Raw genomic sequence first — 25,636 nt, 5'->3', positions numbered from 1 at the left:
TAGGGTGTTGGAGCAACTGGTGCCTCAGCACGTTCATTGGGAGAACATTGAGGCTGTAAAGTGTGGCCGGAGGATTAGTGCAAGCAGCGGGATCAACAATGGCATGTCATGCTGCCTAGTAAAGCATGTTTTATAGCAAGTAATTAGTAGTTTTCCACTGAATCCATTGTATCATAATAATAATAATAATTGTAATTTATTAGCCAAGTATGTTTTGCAACATATGAGGAATTTGGTTTTCAGTCATACCAAAAAAGCAATAAGACACACAACTACATAAAAATGTGATATAAACATCCACCACAGCGGCTCCTCCACATTCCCCACTGTGATGGAAGGCAATAAAGCCTTATCTTCTTTCCTCCCGCGGTTGGGGGAGTCGAACCATCCGCAGCCAGTGATCGAGCTCCCATGTCAGGGTGGTCTAAGTTCCCGCATTGGGACGGTCGAAACTCCTGCGGCTAGGAGTTCCCGAAATTGGTCCCTAACCAGGGACCGTGAGCTTCACGATGTTAAAGTCCGCAGCTCCGCAGGTTGGAACACCAAAGGCCGACCCCTGGCAAAGGAATCGCCCTCTCCAAGATGTTAAAGTCCGCTGACTCCACGGTTTTGGAACTCTAGAAGTCCCAAACAAGAGGCCGCCAATTCCACGATGTTAGGTCGCAATGCGGACGGAGATACAACACGGAAAGAGTTGCATCTCCGTTGAGGAAAGGGATTAAAAAAAGTTTCCCCCACCCACCCCACAAATACAAAAACTAAAGATAAGCTAAAACATACATTTTACAACAAATTAAAAACACAAAGAATGAAAAAGACTAAGACAGACCGTTGGCAAAGCAGCCACTGCGCGGCGCCCCCTGGTTGTATACTGACATAAATACTGGTGGATTAGGGCCAATATATTTTAGGTAAGAATATATGAAGTAGTGGAATTCTGAAATTCTTTGCCTTTTTCTCCCCACCACTGTGTTTCTGGGATTGGTAGAGTGCCGGTGTGGGAATGGGCGTGAGTGCTTGCTCTTCCTTTTCAAAACATTGAGCAGTAACATGAAACATTGCCTATCTATGTCCTCCAGAGATGCCTGACCCATTGAGGTACTCCATCACTTTGTGTTCTGTGCAAGATCCCTTATGTCTAGGTGCCTTCTCTTGGAAGTTCCACTCCAGGTGAACACAACTTCCCCTAATCTGCAGGCCAGTGTATCTGCTGCCCCTGAGCCCATCAACGTCCCCTGGAGTCTGCTACCGTTCTGCTGGATTGATGACAGGAACTGCAGTCTCAGAGTTAGGGCACTGCAGTACAAATTATTTTCAGAACACATTGCACTTACCTTCACAGCCCTTTTAGGTGTCTCAACCAGGATGGGAGGTAAGATTCCTTTGTAAAAGCCAAGAATCCTAATTGCAGATAGAAAAAAAATATCTTTCACATTCAAAAAAACGATTACATTATTTAGTAAATTGACAATCTGACTTTATGAAAACAATCCTAATATTGTTTCTCCAAGTAATAATGGTCGCAGTTTCCAAGATCAGCACGGTGAAAAACAATGAACATTATAGATTACTAAGGCAGAAGTCTAAATTCGCCCTGTGTTCGAGGAATGTGATGGTTCCCTAAACTGTTCTGGTTGACAGAGATACAAAAGGTGAAATAAGTTGTTTGAACGGGTCACCAGAAACTGTTGAAAATTGCACAATATACAAAAAATGTTGCAAATATAGGTGTGAAGAGACTGCAAAATGGGTGAAAATACAGGAAGAAATGAGTTCCATGGAATGTTGGGTCGACTGTCAAGAATATAAAAAGCACAGCACAAGAACAGGTTCTTCTGCTCACATTGTCTATGCCAAAGATGATGTCCAGTAAAATAAATCTTATTTGCCTCTTAAACACCACGATTGTTTCTGTTTCCACATTACCCCTGGCAGTGTGTTCCAAGTACCCACCAACTTCAGTGTAAATAACATGCTCCGCATATCTCCTTTAAAATTTAGCTCCTCTGATATAGAAGTTACGCCCTCTATTTTTTGTCATTTCCACCCTGGGATAAAGGTTCTACCTGTCGACCCTATCCACGTCTCTCATAATCTATGTTATTTGTAGATTTTGTAGATTTGTAGATTTTAGTTCTGCATTTAATGCTATCATCCCCAGCAGAATGGTGGACAAACTGTCTGATCTGGGTGTTAATGCAAACACATGCGGATGGATTAAGGACTTTTTAACAGACCGCCCACAGACTGTCAGGATGGGGTCCAATTACTCCCCAGTCCTGACGCTCAGCACAGGAGCGCCACAAGGTTGTGTGCTGAGTCCCATCTTGTATACAATATACACTTATGACTGTATACCAACACACAGTACAAACAGGATCATCAAGTTTGCGGACGACACGACTGTGGTGGGACTGATAAACAACAACGACGAGTCTGCCTACAGGGATGAAGTCCAAAAACTGATTGTCTGGTGTACCAAAAACAACCTGGTACTCAACCCATCAAAGACAAAAGAGCTGGTCGTTGACTTCAGGAGGAAGAGGAGAGAGGAACCTGCTCCCTTATACATCAAAGGAGACATGGTGGAGAGAGTCACTGGCTTTAAGTTCCTGGGAATAAACATCTCCCATGACCTCAAATGGCAAATGAACACCGTCACTCTCGTGAAGAAGTCACATCAGCGGCTGTATTTCCTGAGGTCTCTGCGGAGAGCAAACGTCTCACAACCGCTGCTGTTGTCCTTCTACCGATGCGCCGTGGAGAGTATCCTCTCCTATGAAATCCTGGTGTGGTTTGCTAGCTGTACTGTGGCTGAGAGGAGGGCGCTGCAGGGAATTATAAAAACTGCGCAGAACATAACAAACGCCCAAATGCCCTCCTTGGATGACATATATAGGGCCCGATGCTTGCGCCGGGCCACAAATATCAAGCAGGACACATCCCACCCTGCCAACCACCTTTTTACTCTGCTACCCTCTGGGAGGCGATTCAGGACTCTGAAGGCTCGCACCGGTAGACTAAAAAATAGTTTCTACCCATGTGCGATAAAAGAGCTAAATTCCAACAGAGAATGCTGGGGAAGCAAAATGTAATTCCAAGAAATGCCGCCAAATTCTTTTAAATTCTTTTAAAATACCTATTTATTATTTACTAATAAGTGTACATATGTGTTAATGGTTGTCATGTTTGTATTTTTTTTAACCGGAGGAGATGTAATGGAATTTCGTTGCACAGTATTGTGCAATGACAATAAACGTATTCATTCATTCATTCATTCATTCATTCATTCATTCATCTATATTACTAAATCTCTGTTCTTGACCGCTTTTGGCCTTCTGTGCTGCGATTTCCGAGAGAACGCCGCCACCTACGGCCGTCATTTTTGGCCACCTCGTTCAGAGACCCCCTCCGATGCATGTGTGCCGAGGATTTTTCCAGTCGATGAAAAATGACAGAGATATTAATGTTTTTACAAAATTCCCCATTCTCTCTGCTGCCCCTACTGGAGGGAGGGGGAGGGACTATAAAACCAGGAAGTGGTGTGCCTCAATCAGTCTCTGCAAGTGGTGTGCCTTAATCAGAGCTCTGAATAACACTGAACAAATGTCTCCACAGCTGTGAGTACCCATAATGTGGTTTGAAAATGAAAATATGGTTAGTTTGAGGAAAAAAGCACTGCCTGCAAATGGTTGTTTGGGTTGGTAAAAAGGCACCCTCTCTCTCTCTCTCTCCCCTCCTCTCTGTCTCCACCTCTCTCTCTCCCTATCCCTCTCTCTTTCTCTCTCCCCCCTGTCTCTCTCCCTTTCTCTCTCTCCCCTCCTCTCCCCATCACCCCCCCTCTCCTCCCTCCCCCTCTCCTCTCCCCCTCGCCCTCTCCCCTCCCCCTCTCCCCTCCTCTCCCCCTCTCCCCTCCATCCCCTCCCACACCCTCCCTCCCCTAAACCCCCTCCCCTCCACACCCCCTACCCTCCACCCTCCCTCCCCCTCCCCCTCTCAGCACCCCCTCTCTCACCCTCCCTCTCCTCCTCCCCCACCTTTCCCCCCTCACCCACCCTCCCTCTTCTCCTCCTCTCCACCCCCCATCCCTCTTGCCCCTCTCTGTGTCTCTGTCTCTCTCTCTGCCCCTTCTCTCTCTGCTCTCACTCTCTACCCCCCCCCCCCCTCCCTCTCTCTAGATGTGATTGCAAGTTGGGGGCTATGCGTCAGTAGATAGGGTGGTTATGGGGTAAAAGGAGCAAATTAATAATATTAATATAATATCAAGGGGGGTAATTAGCATGAGTGCGGGGGGGGGGGGATAGTTAGTATGTGTAACGCTGCATGCCGCCTCCCCCCCACAACCGCACGTTGGGGGAACAGACCCAACGGATCTGCACTTGGTCTAGTTTTATATATTTCCATCAGGTCTCCCCTCAGCTTCCATTCTATGTTGCATATTGCAAAAGGCAAGTAAACTGGGTTTGTGATATTATTTATTAAGAAAAAAATTGCCTGTGGGATTAAGTTTCCATTGGCTACAGTTAATTTCATTAGAGCACTGGAGAAACTACAGATATTTTAGTTGATTCTAACATCAGATTGTTCAAAACCAGTAGATTGGATATTCTTAATAAAAATATTAGACAAACTCACTTTCAATTATATTAGTAAAGCTATCTTAAAAAATAATTATTTTTTAATAAAAAAGGCAAAACTATGATTGTGTTCTATTAAACTTCTAAATTTTACTGTTTCATGGAAAAATTAATGTTTGTGATCTAGTTAAGAGAATTTAATAGTAAGATTAAACGAGAACGTACCAGTTTGAAGGTTGATCTTTATTTTATGAGGAGTTACGTTGAGGGATTACGTGAAGAAGGCCGTCAGCCCGCATACGCGTCAATCTTCAAAGCAGCGGTGTGAAATCACAGATAACAGTTGATAAACTGAATATAGTAAGATTCGAGAAACTAGAACTACCAGCTGATCTTTATGAGAGAGGGTTGGGAGCGGAAGGCACGTAATCCCTCAACGTAACTCCTCATAAAATAAAGAGCAAACGTCAAACTGGTAAATTCTCGTTTAATCTTACTATTTTACTTCGGAGTCACATGAGTGACTACGTGAAGATTTTGAAGCTCTGTGATTTCATACCTTGGAACGAGTCCATGCATCACTCATTGCATCAATTGACCAAGGATGAGTGAACATTAATAATGCATTCAGACATGTCATAGATTTAGACATGCTGATGCTTTTTAATGAACAAAATGACAATAGTAACCCTTCTTATCCAGGAGGAAACTATAAACAGAACTAAAAATAGAGTTGGCAAATACCCCTGGTCTGGCAATAGGTTTGTTATAAAAATGTTTGAAAAAATCGTTCGTTTGACCATCCTGCAGTCGCTAGGATGTGGTACAGCGGAACGTCCATAACTCTGCTGCTGAAACTGTTGCAGCCCTGGTGGAGTGAGATTTGAAAATGTCAGTGTTCACTCCTGCACAAGCCAGAACTCGTTTAACCACCTGGAGATGATCTGTACTGATACCTTCTTATGAGTTTTTTTGTAACTAACAAACATTGCTAGATCAGTGCTCCTAAGGCTCTAGTGACCTTCACGTATTGTAGTAGATGTGACCACAGACAATCGAAGGTCCATGGGGTATGCCCAGAATCTAGTTTGACACCTGATGCCCCTGGTCTGCTCCGCTTGACTAAGCCATGAACATAAATTGTTATATTTTCTGCGGATGTAACCATCCTGTCTAGTCGCCGCTTCCCTGCAATCTGCAGTGAGCACATCCATGATTCGGCCTAACAATCCGAGCTGCAGGAATAGTCTTTTCAGGGTTTGTAAGTCAATTAATTGATTTGATCATGCATTGGATGGTTGCCCGAGTCACAGGCTGAACCAGCAATTCTATGTTAGAAATAACCATATAAGGTTCTATTATCATTCCTAACATCAGCGGGAATCATGGCTGCATAGGCCAGTCACTACAAAAATGACTGAAACGGGATTTTGCTGAATTTATTGTAACCCGACTGATGAGGCAAAATGGAGGAAGACATTCCTCCCCAGTGTAGCGAGAATGCGAGTATTTATCTGTCTGTACTTTTGCAGCTGGGATTTGATACGTAGAGGGGTGAGTCTACTTTGGAGGAGACTAGCACAGACTCATAGATTTGAGTTTTAGTTTGTCTCGACAATGTGAAGGAATGTGAAGGCTAACAGTTTTTATCACGATCACACGAGGCACGAGACGTCACACTCTTATAAGAGTCAAGAGTGCTTTATTGTTATATGTATCGGACGGGACAATGAAATTCTTACATGCTGCAGCACAACAGAATATGTGAATATATAAACATTGTATATAATGGGGGAAAAAAAGAAAACGTTCAATAAATAACAAATATAACTAATGGAGGAGGCCCAGGACAGAAAGGTCAGATTCGGAATGGGAGGGGGAGTTGAAGTGCTAAGCCATCGGGAGATCAGGTAGGTTAAGACGAAGGTCGATTAACCTACCTGATCTCCCGGTGGCTCAGCAATCCGTCTTAACCTACCTGATCTCCCGGTGGCTCAGCACTTCAATTCCCAATCTGACCTTTCTGTCCTGGGCCTCCTCCATTGTCAGAATGAGGCCCAGCACAAATTGGAGGAACAACACTTCATATTTCGCTTGGGTAGTTTACGCCCCAGCGGTATGAACATTGACTTCTCTAACTTCAGATAGCCTTGCTTTCTCTCTCCATCACCTTCCCCTTCCCAGTTCTCCCACTAGTCTTACTGTCTCCGCCTCCATTCTATCTTTGTCCGCCCCCCCTCCCTGACATCAATCTGAAGAAGGGTCTCGACCCGAAACGTCGCCCATTTCTTCTCTCCAGAGATGCTGCCTCACCTGCTGAGTTACTCCAGCATTTGTGTCTATCTTTGATTTAAACCAGCATCTGCAGTTCTATCTTACACATGGTTTTGTTCTTGTGGTAATTATTGTAACTTAAAGCATTAAATATCCAATATATTTCAAATTAAATATCAAACCCGAAACATCACCAATTCCTTTTCTCCAGAGATGCTGCAGGACCTGCTGAATTACTCCAGCTTTTTGTGTCTATCTTTGGTTCAAACCAGATATGTTCTGAAGAAGGGTCTCGACCCGGAACATCACCCATACCTTCTCTCCAGAGATGCTGCCTGTGCCACTGAGTTACTCCAGCATTTTGTGTCTATCTTTGGTGGAAACTAACAAATGCAGTTCCTTCCTACACATTCTTTAAAGGGCTTTCTCACTGTGCGACCTGAAGCAAGACTTAACAAGATTTAACATCGTGGGAACCTTCTGCGATAGCAGTACGGCATTCGTGGACCACCGAGGACCTCCGTGACGCTAACGGCAGGTAGTCGTGTGACTTGGTAAGGTCGGGAGAAAATTCAAACATTTTTGAATTTCTCCAAGAGTGACTTGAGCAGCATTGCAACATTGTATGAACATAGTGGCCAGTGCGATATCCGTGCGATATCCGTAATAACTCTTGCGGGTACCGTGGGAACTCCTGCGAACGGTGAGTAACTGAGCAGTTTGATTGTCAGTGCTTGTTTTACCTCATTGTTAAATAAATATATTTTTTACTATCACATTGATGTCTGCAATTCTTCATTAACACATCACTACAAGATGAATGTCTCTAATGTTATAATCCCTCTCATGCTGAAACACAAAATAGTTGAAGGGAGGTGAAATAATCACATTTTCATTCTTTTTCATTTTTGAGTGTTCAGGTACCTCACTTGCTGAGCTATTTTACTCCAGCAGTTTGTGTCTCTTTTTGTCTAAAGCAGTTTCTAAGACTGGAGGAACTTCGCGGGCCAGGCAGCATCTACGGAGGGAAATGGACATGCGACCCTTTCTTCAGGCTGCCTTATCTCTGTCCCCCCCCTCCCCCCAACTCCCACCCCCACACACAAATGCTGGAGAAACTTAGCGGGTGCAGCAGCATCTATGGAACGAAGGAAATAGGCCACGTTTCGGCCCGAAAAGTTGCCTATTTCTTGTGCACGTGTCGGAGGGAACAGCAGATGCCGGTTTAAAGAGAATGCTGGAGTAAATCGACGGCAGGCAGCATCTCTGGGGAGAAGGAATGGGTGACATTTCGGGTCGAGACCCTTCTGATATGCTGCTTGTCCCGCTGAGCTACATGTTGTGTCTATCTTCGTTTTAATCCAGCATCTGCAGTTCCTTCCTGGCCGAACCCGATTGAAAGATGAGAGGCTGGGCGATAGAGCACTTGGTCTGACAAGGATCACGCTTCAGTAAGCAAAGTAAAGAGAGGTGGCAACGTTTTGGAAATGAAGCGGGTAATCCGAGTGATGGCGAGACGGTATCCTCTAATCATAATATGTCGGAAAGAACTGTAGATGTTGGTTTGCACCGATGATAGACACAGTAATACTGGAGACAGACATAACATCATGGACGGGCAGCATCTGGATAAAAGGAATGGGTGACGTTTCGGGACGAGACTCTGAAGAAGGGTCTCTAACCGAAACGTCACACATTCCTTCTCTCCAGAGATGCTGCCCGTCCCGCTGTGTTACTCCAGCATTTCGTGTCTATCTTCCGTATGCTCTGTGATGGTCATCTCGGAGTCAAGTGGCAACTCTGGTCTGTAGACACGAGGAAATGCAGATGGAGGAATCACGAGCAAAACACAGAGCGTTGGACGAGCCTGACCCTTTGAGTTCCTCCATCACTTTGTGTTGAAGTCAGGTCTGGACATTGCTTGGCTCAGTCTCAGGCGCCGGCTAACTAGGAAGGTCGAGTCAAAGTCCAGCACTAACACTCAAGAAATAATGTTTGCGGCCTGATGTTATCAATATTTAACTCCCTTCAGTTTCCCAGGGGGTCGGGACGGGACTGGAGTTGGGAGGGAAAGGTGGGGGAGTCGAAGGAGAGGAGGGGGAGACAGATGGGGGTGTCTTCATTTACTGGCGGTGGGTGTCTGTCACTGAAACAGGCAGGTGAGATTTCACATCCACCTTGTGTGTGCCTCACTCTCTCTCTCTCTCTCTCTCTCTCTCTCTCTCTCCATCCCTCCCTCTCACACAGGCATGACTGGAGGAACTCCGCGGGCCAGGCAGCATCTACGGAGGGAAATGGACAGGCGACCCTTTCTTTAGGCTGCCTTATCTCTCTCCCCCCCCCCCTCCCCCCAACTCCCACCCACACACACGAATGCTGGAGAAACTCAGCGGGTGCAGCAGCATCTATGGAACGAAGGAAATAGGCAACGTTTCGGCTCGAAACGTTGCCTATTTCCTTCGTTCCATAGATGCTGCTGCACCCGCTGAGTTTCTCCAGCATTATTGTGTACCTTCGATTTTCCAGCATCTGCAGTTCCTTCTTAAACACAAATGCACCGAGTTCCTCCAGCACTTCGTGTTTTGCTCAGTATTCCAGCATCCGCTGTCTCCCGCGTCTCCAATAAAACAAAACTACTGTCAAAAGGGTGAAGAATAGGGGCAGAGATAGATACATTCCTGATTAGTGCGGCTGTCAGGAGGTTATGGGGAGAAGGCAAGAGAATGTGGTTGAGAGGGAGTGCCCATCTGTTACTATTAATTGGACAGTTCGGTCTGTGAAACGCAACACGCCAGCCCCGACATCCAGCCCGGTGGTCAGTCCTTTGAAGATAGACACCAGTTGCTTGGAGCAGCTCAGCGGGACAGGCAGCATCTCTGGAGAGAAGGAACGGGTGGCGTTTCGGGTCGAGAGCCTTCTTCAGACTGAAAGTTTCACCTCTCAGTAGATAATAAAATAAGACAATCATCACGGTCAATGTGAGACACAGTCTTTATTCCTATTTGACAAAATAAAAAGACGACTTCTTGCACATATTGAGAGAAGGTGCATCACACCAAACAATATTTGTCTAAAAAAAACCAGATTATTCTTCAGCTCATTAAAGAGCTCGGGTGAAAAAACCCAATATAGTGTGTGAAAAAAAGTAACATCATTTGTACCACGTGATTAACAACACTACAGTCCACGGTGTTCATTCAAGATTAACGGGAAAGATCGGGAGACGGACAAGTCACTCGCACAAATAACAGAAATGCCGAGTACCGTGGGAACTCTTTATCTACCCCCCGTTATATCGTGCGGAACTCGTGCTGGACCACGACCACTTCACTCGGGTGACATCTTGCTTCAGGTCGCACCGTGAGAACTGGCCATGAAAGACCTAAGTTTGGAAGCAATTTTCTCTTCCAATATACCTGGATCATTATACAATAAACAATGAAAGCTGTTGAGGATTGAATAAACAGTTAATTTATGACACCTCGATTTTACATTGAAAAGTGGCATTTTGCAATGAAATGTGCTCCACCCACTGGTATTTGCAAAGGTCTTAAGAGAAATGAGGTGCAGTCCCAACAAGTTCTCATTAGATTCTGACTCAGTGAACAAACAAGAGACAAGAGACATTTATTGTCACATGCACCAATTGGTACAGTGAGATTTGAATTACTATACAGCCATACGAATAAAAAGAACACCACACATGATAGAATTTAACATGAACATCCCCACACAGCAGAATCCACGTTTCCCACTGTGAGGGAAGGCAATAAAGTTCAGTCCTCTTCCTCTTTTCACCCGTGGTCGGGGCCTTTGGGTCCTCCGCATTTGCCGCAACGTGGCCCGATGTTCTCGTCAGGATGATCGGGACTCCAACGTCGGAATGGAGAACACTCTCAGCAGCTTGGAGTTTCGGAATCGGCCACTTCCTATCAGAGACCGCGGCTCCCGAAGTCCACAGGCCGAGCTGGGCGGAGATTCAACGCTGGCTACCCTGGCAAGGATCCCAGGCTCCACAATGTTAAAGTCAGCGCCGCCCGCGGCTGGAAGCTCCACAGACCACAGCTCCACGATGTTAAAGTCAGCTGGCCGAACACTCCGGAGCTCCACACAGCGATCCTCGGTAAGGCATCACCCGCTCCGCGATGGTAACTCAGTGCTGCGCCGCCGCTGAAGCTCTGGTAGGTCTCCGGCAGGAAAGGACGCGCCAATCCAGATGATAGGCTATGAGGTGGGGCGAAGATGCGGCTCGGAGAAAGACGCATTCTCAACCAGGTAGTGACTGAGAAAAACTGTTTCCCCCTCCCCCCCCATCCACCCCCCACATAAAAAAAGACTAAAAGACCTCCAAAAACAAACTATTAGACAGACTACCAAAAACAAACTACCAATAATTTATAACAATATTGTCTAATGTTAATCAAAAGTAGCTAAATAACTAATATTTCTGTGGTTTGGTTTAGTTTAGAGATACAGCGCAGAAACAGGCCCTTCAGCGCACCGACCAGCGATCCCCACACGTTAGCACTATCCTACACACACTGGGGACAATTTATATTTATACCAAGCCAATTAACCTAATTGTAGATTGGCTATTGCATGTTAGCCAATCAGAATGCTTAGTAATTATAACTCCACCTAATTATAACATTCATAGTGTACGGACTCGCCCACTGCCTGCCAGTAGCTGTAGCAGCGTGAACGTGTAATGACCTGCTTACAAGATTATGACCTGAATAATAAAGACGCTTGTGTTTCAACCTGTGTGAGTCTTAAATCTTTACATGGTGTCAGAAAATCGGGTCTGTTTACCGCTATTTATTTTGTTTATCAGTTTTTATTTGTGAGTGATTTTGCTAACATGGCTAATTCTTGTAGAAAGCCTAGCCCGCTCGTGTTTGATTCCGATATTGCCGAGCGATGACGAATGTTTGAGAAGAATTACTCTCGTTATATCCGCATCGTTCACCGAAACAATCACGACAATTTGAAAGCGTCGTTGTTGTTGAATTTGGCTGGTCCGGAGGCTATGATCCGCGCTGACGGGAATGATCTGGGTGCTGGCTGAAACTATTGACAACTCAATGGTTCTGCTGAGGAAGGTCAGAGAACTGTGTGACCTGCCATCTAATAGGATCCTCGAGAGGACTTGATTTTTTGCCCGAATGCAACAGGCTGATGAGCCTGTGGAACGATTTATCAGTGATGTGAGACATATCATCTCTCGCTGCAGATTTGGTGAGTTGACAAATGTGCTAGTACATGATAAAATTGTGGGAGGAATGAGCGAACGCAAGTTAAGATCCGAACTGCTGCGGAACGCTGAGCTGACTTTGGAGCAAGCGATTCATGCCTGTAGGATGGCTGAGACTGTAGCACCATTTGCTGACTTTGATAGTGTTAACCCTCTTCAACAACTTAATGTGAATCTGGCTAGCTATTCTCCACAAGGGTTTTTCAATGCGTCCCGCAAAGATCAAAATGTGCCTGCCACGAGGTGCTCTAACTGTAACTATTTCCACACCAGGGGGCGCAATTTGGGTAGCCCATGGGAAAGTATGTCATAATTTCAAGGAACTCAACCACTTTGCTAATTGTTGTCGATCTAGTGGGAGTACAGCTTCAAGGACAAAGCTGCACCTGATTCAACAAGACCCGTCCGATTCAGATTCCCATGAACAGGACGAATCTTCCCACGGGAACAACTCTGACAACTCAGATGCTGAGTCTACCATACTTTTCTTAAATCTGCGCACCCCAGGCAAAGTGACTGATCCTGCGGTGACCTTGATAATCAATAACAAACCTATGATCGCCAAAGTCGATACCGGCGCCAGAGTAAATGTCATGTCACTCAAAGCGTTCAACAAGATAAGAACCACTGAGCTCATTAAAAAGGACTCCTCCACTCTACAGGCTTACGGAGGGGAAATTCTTCACCCGTTGGGTAAAGCTGATCTGAAATGTACCATCAATGAGCAGACAAAGAACTTACTCTTTTACATTGTTCAACCAAGTTCAGAAACCCTGCTTGGCATTAATGCATGCTATGACTTGGGTCTGATTTATTTTGGGCGCGCTGTCCACAAACTCTGTTTGACGGAGGAACCAACACAACAGATGCTATCCAACTATCAGGACTTGTTTGACGACAAACTCGGCAAGCTACCGACAATATATAAGATCACTGTTGACCATATGGTCACCCCAATTGTACGTGCACCTCACCGCGTCTCCCACGGCATGCGAGAGAGAATACACGACAAACTCAAACGCATGGTCTCTATCGGAGTTATTGCCGAGGTCAGCGAACCCTCAGACTGGGTCTCCACCATGGTCGTCACCACCATGAAAGACAAGAAGGAATTACACATCTGCATAAATCCTAAAGATTTGAACACAGCAATTAAACGTCAACACTACCCAATGAGAACCACTGAAGACGTAGCGGCACAGATCGGTAACGCAACCGTATACTCAGTCCTAGATGCCAAAAGTTTCTTTTGGCAAATCCTGTTAGACCGTGCGTCATCTGCACTAACAACATTCGCCACTCCGTTCGGCCTCTACCGATTTTTAAGAATGCCTTTTGGTATCAACTCTGCTAGCGAAGTCTTCCAGCGTGCAATGGAACAGCTGTTTGCAGAATATCCTTGTGGCATCATTGTTGACGACATCCTAGTATACGGCCGAGACGCAACCGAACACGATGCCAACCTATGAAGGTTGTTGGGCCGTGCCAGAGACATTAATTTAAATCTCAACCCTCTGAAATGCAAGTTCAAAGTTCCAGAAGTCACTTACGTCGGTCACGATTTCACCAGCAACGGGTTAAAGCTTGACCCATTGAAGACTGCAGTGATCAACGAGCTGCCAGTACCAAACGACGTCACCAGCCTGCAACGATTTTTAGGTATGGTCAAATACTTGGGCAAATTCATCCCCAATCTCAGCAAATTATCAGCCCCTACGACAATTGACCCACAAGGACAACACCTGGTTCTGGTACCCGCAACATCAACGAGCTTTCGAGACTTTAAAATTACAGCTTGCCAGTGCACCAACTCTGGCATACTTCAACATCAATCTGCCGGTCACAATCACCAACGATGCATCCCAATATGGACTAGGCGCTCCAGGGTCCTGATGCCCCACCTATCAACTTTAAAGTGATCGCTGTTCCAGCCGTTCCAGCATCTGCCACCGCCAGTCCAGTCCACTCCCCGCGTCGGTCTGCCCCCACTTCCCCTTTTGTAACCGGCTCTCCAGTAACCCCGTGACAGTCTCCCTTGGGTTCCCCAACGGTGTCTCCCCATAGCCCGTCGGGCTCACTGCACCGCGCCCTCAACTTTTCGGAGGAAAAGGTTGATGAGGCAGCCCTATACCGTACGAGGACCGGGCGGGTTAGCAAGCCACCTGTTAGATATGGTGATTATGTTTAACCCCATTATTATTAGATGTGGCAATTTGCATTTAACATTTTATTTACTCGTTGTAGTTGTAATGCTTTATTTGCTTTTCATTTATACAAGAAGAGATGTAGATTGGCTATTGCATGTTCGCCAATCAAATGCTTAGTAATTATAACTCCACCTAATTATAACATTCATAGTGTAAGGACTCGCCCACTGCCTGCCAGTAGCTGTAGCAGTGTGAACGTGTGATGACCTGTTTACAAGATTATGACCTGAATAATAAAGATGTTTGTGTTTCAATCTGTGTGAGTTTGAGCTCTTTACACTAATGTACATCTTTGGAGTGTGGGAGGAAACCGAAGATCTCGGAGAAAACCCACGCAGTCACGGGGAGAACGTACAAACTCCATACAGACAGCACCCGTAGTTGGGATCGAACCCGGGTCTATGGCACTGTAAGGCAGCAAATCTACCTACGCCACTGTTGGAAAACAAATAGTGTTGTTCGAATTGTTCTAATTTTTAATAAATAGAAGTTCAAATTTATTTAATACCTATGATCTTTTATACTGGGTATTGCTGTAAGCTTGTCCTTAGATAATGTGATGATCCCAAAAGATCACAACTATTAATGTGAAAAGGCTTTGCAATTGTGTTCGTTAAACTGGGCTTGAAACATTGTTACCAATGAAATCTGAATGGGAAAACCTGTAAGAATAGCAAAAATAATATAATTTGAAAAGATGGAGAATGAGAGCAAAAATGAAAACAATGCATGTCTGAAATAAGAGCAAATTAAATCTAGGCAACATTTTTGGCCATAAGTGTAAGCAATTCCATTTGGGAAGGCTGTCTACTGGGGACCAAGATAAGTGTTAGATAATTTCATTGAACAATTTAGTTAAATGTTTCATTAAGTGCTTTTCTATGCTCGTATCACTTTAGATTTTATTTTAGTTAAATCTTTAACAGCTAATTATTGTTCATTGTTTGAATCTCTTGAATGTTTCGTAATAATTGATTGATTGATTGAAAGATACAAAATGGTAACAGGCCCTTCGGCCTACTGAGTCCATGCCAAATCTAGTTCTGCTATTACCTGCCAGACTTTATCCTGTCTCTCCTCTCTGTAGATTTCGGACGAAATTCTGAGCTAATTCTGCAACCACCATCATCTATTGCGACAAGTGATGGCTTCCACTGATTGTCGCCGGAAGCTTGCTTCCTTTTCAGGGCGGACGATGATAGCGAGGTCAACATTTGTAACACGATGGACACGAAAATAAGAAGACAGGGAAAACATACATACTTTAGACAAACTCACTTTTTAAGAAAGGCGGGAGAGAGAAATCCCACTTTTTAAGAAAGGCGGAAGAGAGAAAACAGGGAATTATAGATCAGTTAGCCTGACATCGGTGGTGGGGAAGATGCTGGAGTCAATTATAAAAGATGAGATAGCTGAACATTTGGATAGCAGTAACAAGATCGGTCCGAGTCAGCATGGATTTACAAAGAGGAAATCATGCTTGACTAATCTTCTGGAATTTTTTGAAGATGTAACTAGGAAAATGGACAAAAAGAGAGCCAGTGGATGTAGTGTACTTGGACTTTCAGAAAGCATTTGATAAGGTCCCACATGAGATTAGTGGGTAAAATTAGGGAACATGGTATTGGGGGTAAAGTGCTGACATGGATAGAGAGGTGGATGGCAGACAGGAAACAAAGAGTAGGGATTAACGATTCCCTTTCAGAATGGCAGGCAGTGACTAGTGGGGTACCGCAAGGCTTGGTGCTGGGACCCCAGCTATTTACAATATACATCAATGACTTAACAAAAACTGTTTGGGCCACTCTTGAAATATGTGCTCATTTTAATCACTGCACATTAGGAAGTGTGTGATTACACTGGAGAGAGTGCAGAGGAGATTCACCAGGATATTGCCTGGATTTGTTGCATTTAGTTATGGGGAGAGACTGCTTCTTTTCCTTGCAGCAGAAGAGGCTGAGAGGTTACCTGGTAGAAGTATATAGGATTATGAGATGAATAGGTCAGGTAGATGGTTGAAATATTTATCAGTTGGTGGCAAATCAAAAAACAAGAGGGCACAGGTTTAAGGTGAAAGGAAGGAGTTTTGAAGACCTATGGAGGGTGTTTTTCACATAGGGAGTGGTAGATATCTGGAACATGGTGGAATCAAATTCAATTACTACATTTAAGAAGCATTTAAACATACTCTTAATAGGCTTTGAAGCATACAGTCCTAATTAGAGCAAATGGGATTTGTGTAGATTGGCAAAAAGGGTGGCATGGATGTTGTGGGCTGAAGGGACTGTTTTTATGCTCTACAACACTATGACTGTGAGTTGGTGATTAAGATGGCTGTTGAAGTTTTTATCAAGTTGTGTTTTATTGTTACATATATCGAGGTGCAATGTAAAGTTTTGTTTTGCATGCTATCTAATCAAATCAGATAATACTATTACTGTACACAAATCCAATCGTCAAACTCAAATACAATAGGGAGATCAAAGGGGAAGATACAGAGTGCAGAATATTCTCAACATTGTAGCACACCAGGTCCATAGACAAAATCCACTGTCCTCAATGGAGTAGAGTTGAATTGGACAGTAGCCTGGGTTATGGAACCATTGAGAAACCTGAAAACAGAGGGGAAGAAACTGTTCCTGAGTCCAGTGGTGTGCACATTCAAGCTTCTGTATCTTCTACCCGACAATACAATGATACAATTTATTTGTTGTCATTTGAACTTCATTGAGGTTCAAACGAAATTTGGTTTCTGCAGTCATACAAACAAGTAGAAGAACCAAGACACAACACAATTTACACAAACATCATCACAGCAAATCTCCTCCTCACTGTGATGGAAGGCAAAGTCTTATCTCTCCCCTGCACTCCCCATTCTCCTCCCGATGTCAAAGACAAGAGTGGGGGAGAAGAAGGAATGACCTGATTGGGACAAGTCTTTGGTTATGTTGGCTGCATATCCCCGGCATCGTGAAGTGTCAATCTTTTTATCAGCTTTTCATGGGCAAATTTTTTTTTACCCTATAAGTGTCAGCAGATAGATGTTCAAGGTCCCGAAGTTGTTCAGGGCTTTCAGAACACGGATCAGTCCTGCATTTCACAATGGTAAATCCAGGGTAATGTGCTTCCTTATCAACCTCCTGCTGGCTGAGAAATTATTCATGATTTTATAAAAAGCTCCCAATGTCCATCAAACCCTCTGAAAAATTAATTTTCAGGGACTGACAAGTTGTTTGGCAGTAACTAAAACAAAGTATTGTGTGGAAAATAGCATTAAGTCTGAATGGGAAGACCACTAATTTTCTGTGGTGACTTTAGTCTTTATTTAACTTGCTATTCTATATACCTGATGATGAGATGGAGGGAATGAAGCCATTTTTGCACAGCTTATCGAGGAGAGCTCAATTCACAAAGCAGCCTGCATTGTTTAATGTTAAAGTATGCCTCTGTGCTTGACTTAAGTTGCTGTCTGATTTGGGCCTGAGTGACTGAGCATTGTAAACCACATTGTTATTTTTAGTTAACTTTGCCCCCATGTCTCATCGCTGTGGTATAAAAACTGTTTTTGAGCATTGGTAAAGCATGTGTGTCCGGAAATGCCATAAGCCTCATAGATTTCTGGGTGAAAGGTATGATAATTGTGTGTTCATCTGAATACAAAAATTATTTGCATCTGGAAAAACAGCAAAGCTATTTTATTTTCAGTTCTCTTTGTAATGTTATGGGCCATTTACAGCAAAGCAAAAATGCTCAAGCTGTCACTGAAGACAAACTGCTTGCTGCAACGTCCAGATGCTTGAACAATGCATAAACACTATTCTAACTCAGTCTGAAGAAGGGTCCCAACCTGAAATATCACCTACCCAAGTTCTCCATAGCTGCTGCCTGACCCGCTGAGTTACTACAGCACAATAGTTCAATACTTCTTGATTGTCACGTGTGCACTAAGGTACAGTGGCATTTGATTTTACCATAGTCATACAAAAAAAAAAAGCAAAAAGATACAAAATTACATAAATATTAAACATAAACAGCCACCACAATGGCGTGTGAGAATCCCTAGGCACACAGCAGACCCGCTTTATATACCTTAGGCCACCAGAGTAGTCAGAGCTGGAAATACAAATCCCACATCCTCAACTCTCTCATTTCCCTTTTGTCCCCCCTCTCTCCCCACCCCCTTTGGTCAGCATGGATTTGGTGGGCCGATCGACCTGATTTCATTCTTTACCTTTAAGTTAAGCTAAACTAATTTAAGCTTAAACTGAAGTTTGAGCAGTTGAACTGCCTCTATCTCACGAGTCTACTTATCTGCAGGTATACCATTACCCACATTAACTTTAGATTCTGCAAGTGTTAAACACGAGTCAATGATTCCTATTCTAACTGCGTTGATAGATGTTGGACCTTGGAGGAGCCCCTTCTTATCTATTATAGGTATTGCTTCTTGGCTACCCTTTCTGCGAACCAGAGGGGATAGTATGTATACATGCACGTTTGTGCACATGCATCAGGTGAGTGTGTATGCAAGTTTTGTCAAACAGAAAATCACAACACTGACCCAGACCACACAAATTCCTTCTATCCAGAGATGCTGCCTGTCCCACTTAGGCTATTTTTTAGGCGACTACAGGTGACTAGGCTGTCATCACATGGTCACCGGGGTGTCGCCTGTACGGTCGTGAGTAGTTTCCTCAGTCGCCCAAAGAGTCGTAGCATCTTTCTGGTCGCTGCTGGATTTTCAACATGTTGAAAATTCTTCGGAGACAGTCAGCGACAGTGAGTTTGATGCCAATGAGCGTAGCTTAACTTCTCCTGACGTAGGTGCTGTCGTAGTTGTTGCCAGGTTAACGTAGGTTGTCGCCCAGGTGACGCAAGTTGTCGTCGGTGCTGACTTCGGGTTTTTTGTGTTGTTAAAGTAATGATTCTACTTCAAATTTTATGTCGAAGGGGGGGGTCCAGTCGTCGATTATTAGCCGACCTGCTACGACTATGACAGTCACTGGCAGTCGCCTAAAAATAGCTGAAGTGAGACAGGCCCTTTACTCCAACAATTTGTGTCTATCCACACAAATGAATGTTTGGAATCTATACTGCACTGCCTCGCTGCTGGGAACTCGCTGCTGATACGGATTTCTCTGGCCGACACCATGTGTTACATGTACTCCAGAGATGTTACCTGACCCGCTGTCACTACAGAATTTTATGTCTTTTTTTAAAACCAGCATTTGCAATGTTTTCAAGGGCAATAAATGCCATCCTGAAAAATGAATCTAAAAAAGCACTTTATAGAAAATGAAGAACTATTAGAGTTTGGTCACCAACATAATATTGTTAAGAAACAAACTATTTAGCATACGTTATCCAGGGTGGAGCAAATCATTCCAGATTACTTTTTGACACACACTAATTTACACCTGTACACAATAAACTTTAATTCCAAGCTGCACCTCACAAAAAAATAAGAACCGCTCTCTTTGTTCTGAATTCATGAAGGCTAAAGTACTTATAAAAGGAATGCACACAATAATGCATGAATCTTGCAGATACCTGTATTATACCAAGCGAGAGCAAAACTAAATTCTACATACCATGAGAGCAGATTTAGCATTAGATGGGTAGTGTAAAGAGCAAAAAGGTTGTAACTAGAAGTTCAGTCAGACAAAAAATGAAATAAATCATCTCACAAACAGCTTTGAAAAGTTACAATTGTCAGGAAATTTTGATTTTAAAAGAATTAAAGTTACAATGTTTAATTGCTGGTGGAAGAATGGCAACATTTCTTCACCAGACAGTAACATTGAGAGTAACAAAACAGAGATACAACTTTGATGTTCAAGTTCAAGTTCAAGTGAGTTTATTGTCATGTGTCCCTGTATAGGACAATGAAATTCTTGCTTTGCTTAAGCACACAGAAAATAGTAGGCATTTACTACAAAACAGATAAATGTGTCCATATACCATGATATAAATATATACACACATGAATAAATAAACTGATAGTGCAAATAACAGAAAGTGGTTGGTAATAATCAGAGTTTTGTCCGAGCCAGGTTTAATAGCCTGATGGCTGAGGGGAAGTAACTATTCCTGAACCTGGTTGTTGCAGTCTTCAAGCTCCTGTACCTTCTACCTGAAGGTAGCAGGGAGATGAGTGTGTGGCCAGGATGGTGTGGGTCTTTGATGATACTGCCAGCCTTTTTGAGGCAGCGACTGCGATAAATCCCCTCGATGGAAGGAAGGTCAGAGCCGATGATGGACTGGGCAGTGTTTACTACTTTTTGTAGTCTTTTCCTTTCCAGGGCGCTCAAATTGCCGAACCAAGCCACGATGCAACCGGTCAGCATGCTCTCGACTGTGCACCTGTAGAAGTTAGAGAGAGTCTTCCTTGACAATCCGACTCTCCGTAATCTTTTCAGGAAGTAGAGGCGCTGATGTGCTTTTTTGATGATTGCATTAGTGTTCTCGGACCAGGAAAGATCTTCAGAGATGTGCACGCCCAGGAATTTGAAGCTCTTGACCCTTTCAACCATCGACCCGTTGATATAAATGGGGCTGTGGGTCCCCCTCCTACTCCTTCCAAAGTCCACAATCAGTTCCTTGGTTTTGCTGGTGTTGAGGGCCAGGTTATTGCGCTGGCACCATATGGACAGTTGCTCGATCTCTCTTCTGTACTCTGACTCATCCCCATCAGTGATACGCCCCACAATAGTGGTGTCGTCAGCGTTGTTGATTACAAGATTTTATAAAAATCTGCACCCCTAAATATATTAAATTTACCAACTGAGAGAAAAATAAATTGCAGCACATGTATTGTCGAGGCATTGAAATATATGCACATGTAAAAAATGCTGGTAAACAGCACAATTAATTGACTGAATATTCTCAACAATTCTATACAGGATCAATCTCAAGGCATTTTTATTGCTTTCGTATTGCATTTGTGGTGTAAACTATGCACATTACTACAGAAGTAATAGAGTGGTGCTGAGAAACATCAGTGTGCAATTCCAGAACAGCACCAAAAAGGAATGGTCTATAGTCTACTGAAGAGAATATACACTGCTTGCGCCCAACATCACATCCAATTTAATTCTAGTGCATTGTAAACATGGTTTAAAAAGTGTTTTAGTGATCTTCTAAAATTCCTGGAAGCCCTGTAATCTTATTAAAATGCAAGTATGGGTGTGAGTTCTCCCTTCAATAGCAGAATTCTAATGAGAGCCTAGCAAGAGCTACAATATAAACAATGAATTGTTCAACGCCCTTATAGGTCAAAGTACATATTTCTTACTTCCTATGATTAACACGATCAAAGGCTTTGCAAGCATCAATAAAGCACATAACAATTGATGAGTTTTTAACTCTATATTTATACTATCTCCTTTAGGGCATAATTTAATTTTTTTATTAAAATGGGAGTCATTTTGTTTTCAATCAGTAACTGAAACAGATATACCGACTTGGAAAAAGATTACTTTAAACTATTTGCCCTTTTAGAAAGCAGAAACAATATGGATGGTCTAATTATGTTTAATCTGTAACAAATTACTTAAATTAAAAAATTGTCAGAAAAATAAACTGGTTTATCTATTGCAATTTTCTAGCTGAAGCACTTCTCTGAACAGATTCTTAAGTAACATAAAAATATTAATACAAATAAGCTTTAAAGTTTGCTAAATAAAAATATGAAGTGCTGGAATAATTCAGCTGGTCAGAAAGCATCTCTAGAAGAAGGATACTGACCCAAATGTCACCTATCAATGTCTTCCAGGGGTGCTGCCTGACCTGCTGAATTACACAAGCACTTAGTGATTTTTTTGTAAACCAGCATCTGGAATTCTTTGTCTAAATTTTAATATTTGATAAACTGACCTCAACTATGATTTTCCAAAGAATGTTATATGTGATATTAAAGCCCCACTTTCAACAAAAATATAATTTATTAATTATTGCTTGCTGCACATTAACCTAATATGACCAGAATGGAAGGCAACTGTTTCAGCTCATTTTATCGCTACTTCAACTTTGACTTTTATAATGAAGTCCATGGGGTCATGGATAGAGCGTTCACGTCGCGGCCCTGTTTTCACCAATCTTTCCACCACCACCACGCACAAGAAGCGCAAGACAGACAGCATTGTATGCAGATGCCGAGAAATGTGTTCAGCTCTGGCTGAACAACATCTAATCTTGTGTGTGGACTCGATAAGAAGAAGATGAAGTCTGTTTGTTGAATGGAAGTCAATTTCTTGTGCATACAATACTTGGTAACTATTTTCACTTCAGAGCCTCCAAGATTTCGTACATTCGAAGTTTGCCTTAAAATGATTGTCAGCAATTCTCATCAGAACAGGTATTTCCAGTAGTCAGGAGGCAAAGGTCACTTTTCAAACAAGGTATCACCTGAAAATCTCTTTTCAGTGAAAGAATGTTAGCTGCTAAGAAGTGAATAACAGTTGCAAAGAAAATCTGACACAGACGGCTTTGATCCATGAATCCATTAGCTATTTAAACAGGATTCTCCTGGAGTATCTTGCAGTACTTAATGTTTTCCAAGACCCTTGTACATTTAAAAAAAAAATCAGCATATTGCCTAAATATAACACAAGTAAAGAAAAAATAAATTGCAGTGGATGAATAAGGATGCGCCTATTACAAAGGTAATAAAATCCTACATTTGTTGACAACATCAAGATGTATGCGTTACATTTAAGCCTTGCTTTAGGTTCATTGTGTATGGATTATTTTGGCGAGGTAACTGTGTAAGAGAAAAGCCTCCAAAGAAAGAAAAAGATAAATGAGGCTCAGGAAAGCAGATAAAGAGGTAAAAGTCTATATTACACTGCAAATTTCCTCTGATTAGTGGCTGAAATAAATTTATGGATGGTATAAGTCTGGAGAGCAGAAACGCAAACAGAGGCAGGTGACATTAAAATGAAATAAGATGGAATACAATGGTTAACTCCAATACATTGTCTTGTCATATTATTCTTAAGCACAAGAAGTGAAATATATAATTTCCAAGATTCAAGTGTTTTTGATATACAACGACTTTCACCACAAAAGGACATTACATTTCTAAATTGCCCTTTCATGCATTTATGGAATATTGATAAAATAGGGTCCTGACCTGAAACCTTACCTATCCACTCCCTCCATGATGCTGCCTGACCTGCTGGGTTACTCCAGCACTTTATGTTTTACTCAATATTACAGCATCTGCAGCTCCTCGTGTCACCAAAATACTTCTGATGTTGATTGTTGAACAAACGGAATCTAATTTGTGAACAATATGTTCACAAATACAGCAAAGTGGTAGTGACTTTAAAATCTGTTTTTTCAGAATGTTCACTCAGAGACAAACATTGACCAAAATGACAATCATGTTCCTACTCTTCATCAAAACTATGACTTCAAAGCTTCTAGCTACCTTAAAGAGCAGGTAACATCTCATTTCAAAAGACGAATCTTCTGCCAATGCAGTAATGCCTCAGCATAGCATTACAAAGAGACATTTGAGCTCAATTATATAGAGTAAGAATTGAATGTAGTTCCCCCATCACAAGAGACACAAATCTCACCAACTGAGACAAAGTTGACTATATCAATAACAAGATAGATATTGGGCGGGACACGTTCGCAGCTGATAGAGCTGCTACCCCACAGCTCCAGAGACCCAGGTACAATCCTTACATGCTCAATTTTTGTAAGGTGTCCTTGAGACTCTTGAAAGGCGCCCATAAATAAAATTTATTATTATTATTATTAATCCTGACATCAGGTGCTGTCTGTCTGGAGTTTGCAATTTCTCCCTGTGACCGTGTGAATTTCCTCCGGGTGCTCAAAGATGTGTGGGTTTGGAGGTTAATTGGCCTCCATATATTGACCTTAATGTTAGTGGGGAGTAGATGAGAGAGTGGGATAACTTAGAACTAGTGTGAACCGGTGATCGATGGTCGGCATGGACGATCAGGGCCGAAGGATCTATTTCCATGCTGTATCTTTCAATCAATCATTCAATCAACCAATCAATCAATTTCAGTATGTTGCAACTGCTGCTCATAGCCAACACGATTCAATGCAACGGAAGTAATATCCATTGATAAAATTGTCAAGTTTGACATAAATTCTATAATGAACTACAACAACAATACGAGTCTTGATTTGTTACTAAATATTTTCAGGTTAAAAAAAAAAAATCACTTTTAAAAATCTGGTTTCCAGCTGCTGATCGAATAGTGAGATTTCAAGAATTAATGAAACAAAAACAATACATGTAAGAAATTGGACTATGTTCCTAAGGTTAATGCATTACTTTTAACTGATATCACCGCAGTTGGTGAAGCATGATTATTACTTTACTTAAAATTGGTAAAAACTTAAATTATCATAAAAACAGAAATCTTAACAGGAATGATATTTTAATTAATAAGCTCTGGGTAGTTTCATATGCATGCCCGTGTTATAATTCAAAAATAGTTATTCAAATTAATTATAATTTACTATCCCTATTTGTTAATTCAATTGCCATTAGATGACAGTGACAAATAATTGATATTTACATCTTTCCCAATTTTTATTTCCATTAACTTCACTGCTAATAAAACAACATTTTGATAATCACAATTACCATCACATAAAACAAAATTATTCAATTCATAGTAAAAACTATCACGATCAAGTGAAAATAAGCTAAAATGAAAATAAAAATAACTATTTTTTTTCTCAAGGTTAAGATAACAATGAATTGAATATTACAATTGAAGTATTAACAGATTATAATTTCTAACTTGAATAATATGTTCTGTATTTTAAAACATTTAATCTTCCACTTTTATTTGCATAGATCTTTCAAATTCATTTCAGTGTAAAAATTACACAATATCCAAATTAGCTTTGAAAGAGAAAATTATTTATTCCATGGCTCATACAATTTAAAAAGTATATTCCCTATTTTTAAACCTTCAATTTAAAAATAAAGTGCACCTAACGTCTAAAGTTAACAAGCCAGTAATTTGATACATGACAATTACTACAACCTAAAAGCTTAATGCTTATTATTGATGGAGTTTTCTCGCTATTGAAATGAGACTGTCATTGAATGATTGCTATGCAAATAGAGTTGCTGGAAATATGCACGCAACAATCTGTCACCGTGTATGAAAGGAGGCATTACCTGAGAAAACTAGCTGTTATCTCAAAGCATAAGCTACTGCCTGTGCTTTTAAAGCACAACAAAAACTTGTTATGCCATCTTGACATGTCCTGATAACTTGATGGCGGTTTACCCTCCCTGTACCTCATGCCTCTTTATGGATCAG

At 42.2% G+C, this 25,636-nt stretch overlaps 1 protein-coding gene across 2 annotated transcripts in view; it reads right to left on the bottom strand.

Moving 5' to 3' along the window:
* slc25a21 (solute carrier family 25 member 21) overlaps window positions 1–25,636 on the bottom strand; it is a 357,875-nt gene that overhangs the window by 35,149 nt on the left and 297,090 nt on the right. For both annotated transcript variants that reach the window (XM_033027135.1, XM_033027136.1), the window contains exon 5: window positions 1,335–1,401. In XM_033027135.1, coding sequence (XP_032883026.1) covers window positions 1,335–1,401 — 67 coding nt within the window. The remainder of the gene's footprint in view (window positions 1–1,334; window positions 1,402–25,636) is intronic.

Source organism: Amblyraja radiata, chromosome 9 (assembly GCF_010909765.2).
Source record: "Amblyraja radiata isolate CabotCenter1 chromosome 9, sAmbRad1.1.pri, whole genome shotgun sequence".
Taxonomy (NCBI): domain Eukaryota; kingdom Metazoa; phylum Chordata; class Chondrichthyes; order Rajiformes; family Rajidae; genus Amblyraja; species Amblyraja radiata.
The sequence above is the reverse complement of the archived record's forward strand: the minus strand, read 5'-3'. Positions and strand labels throughout refer to the sequence as shown.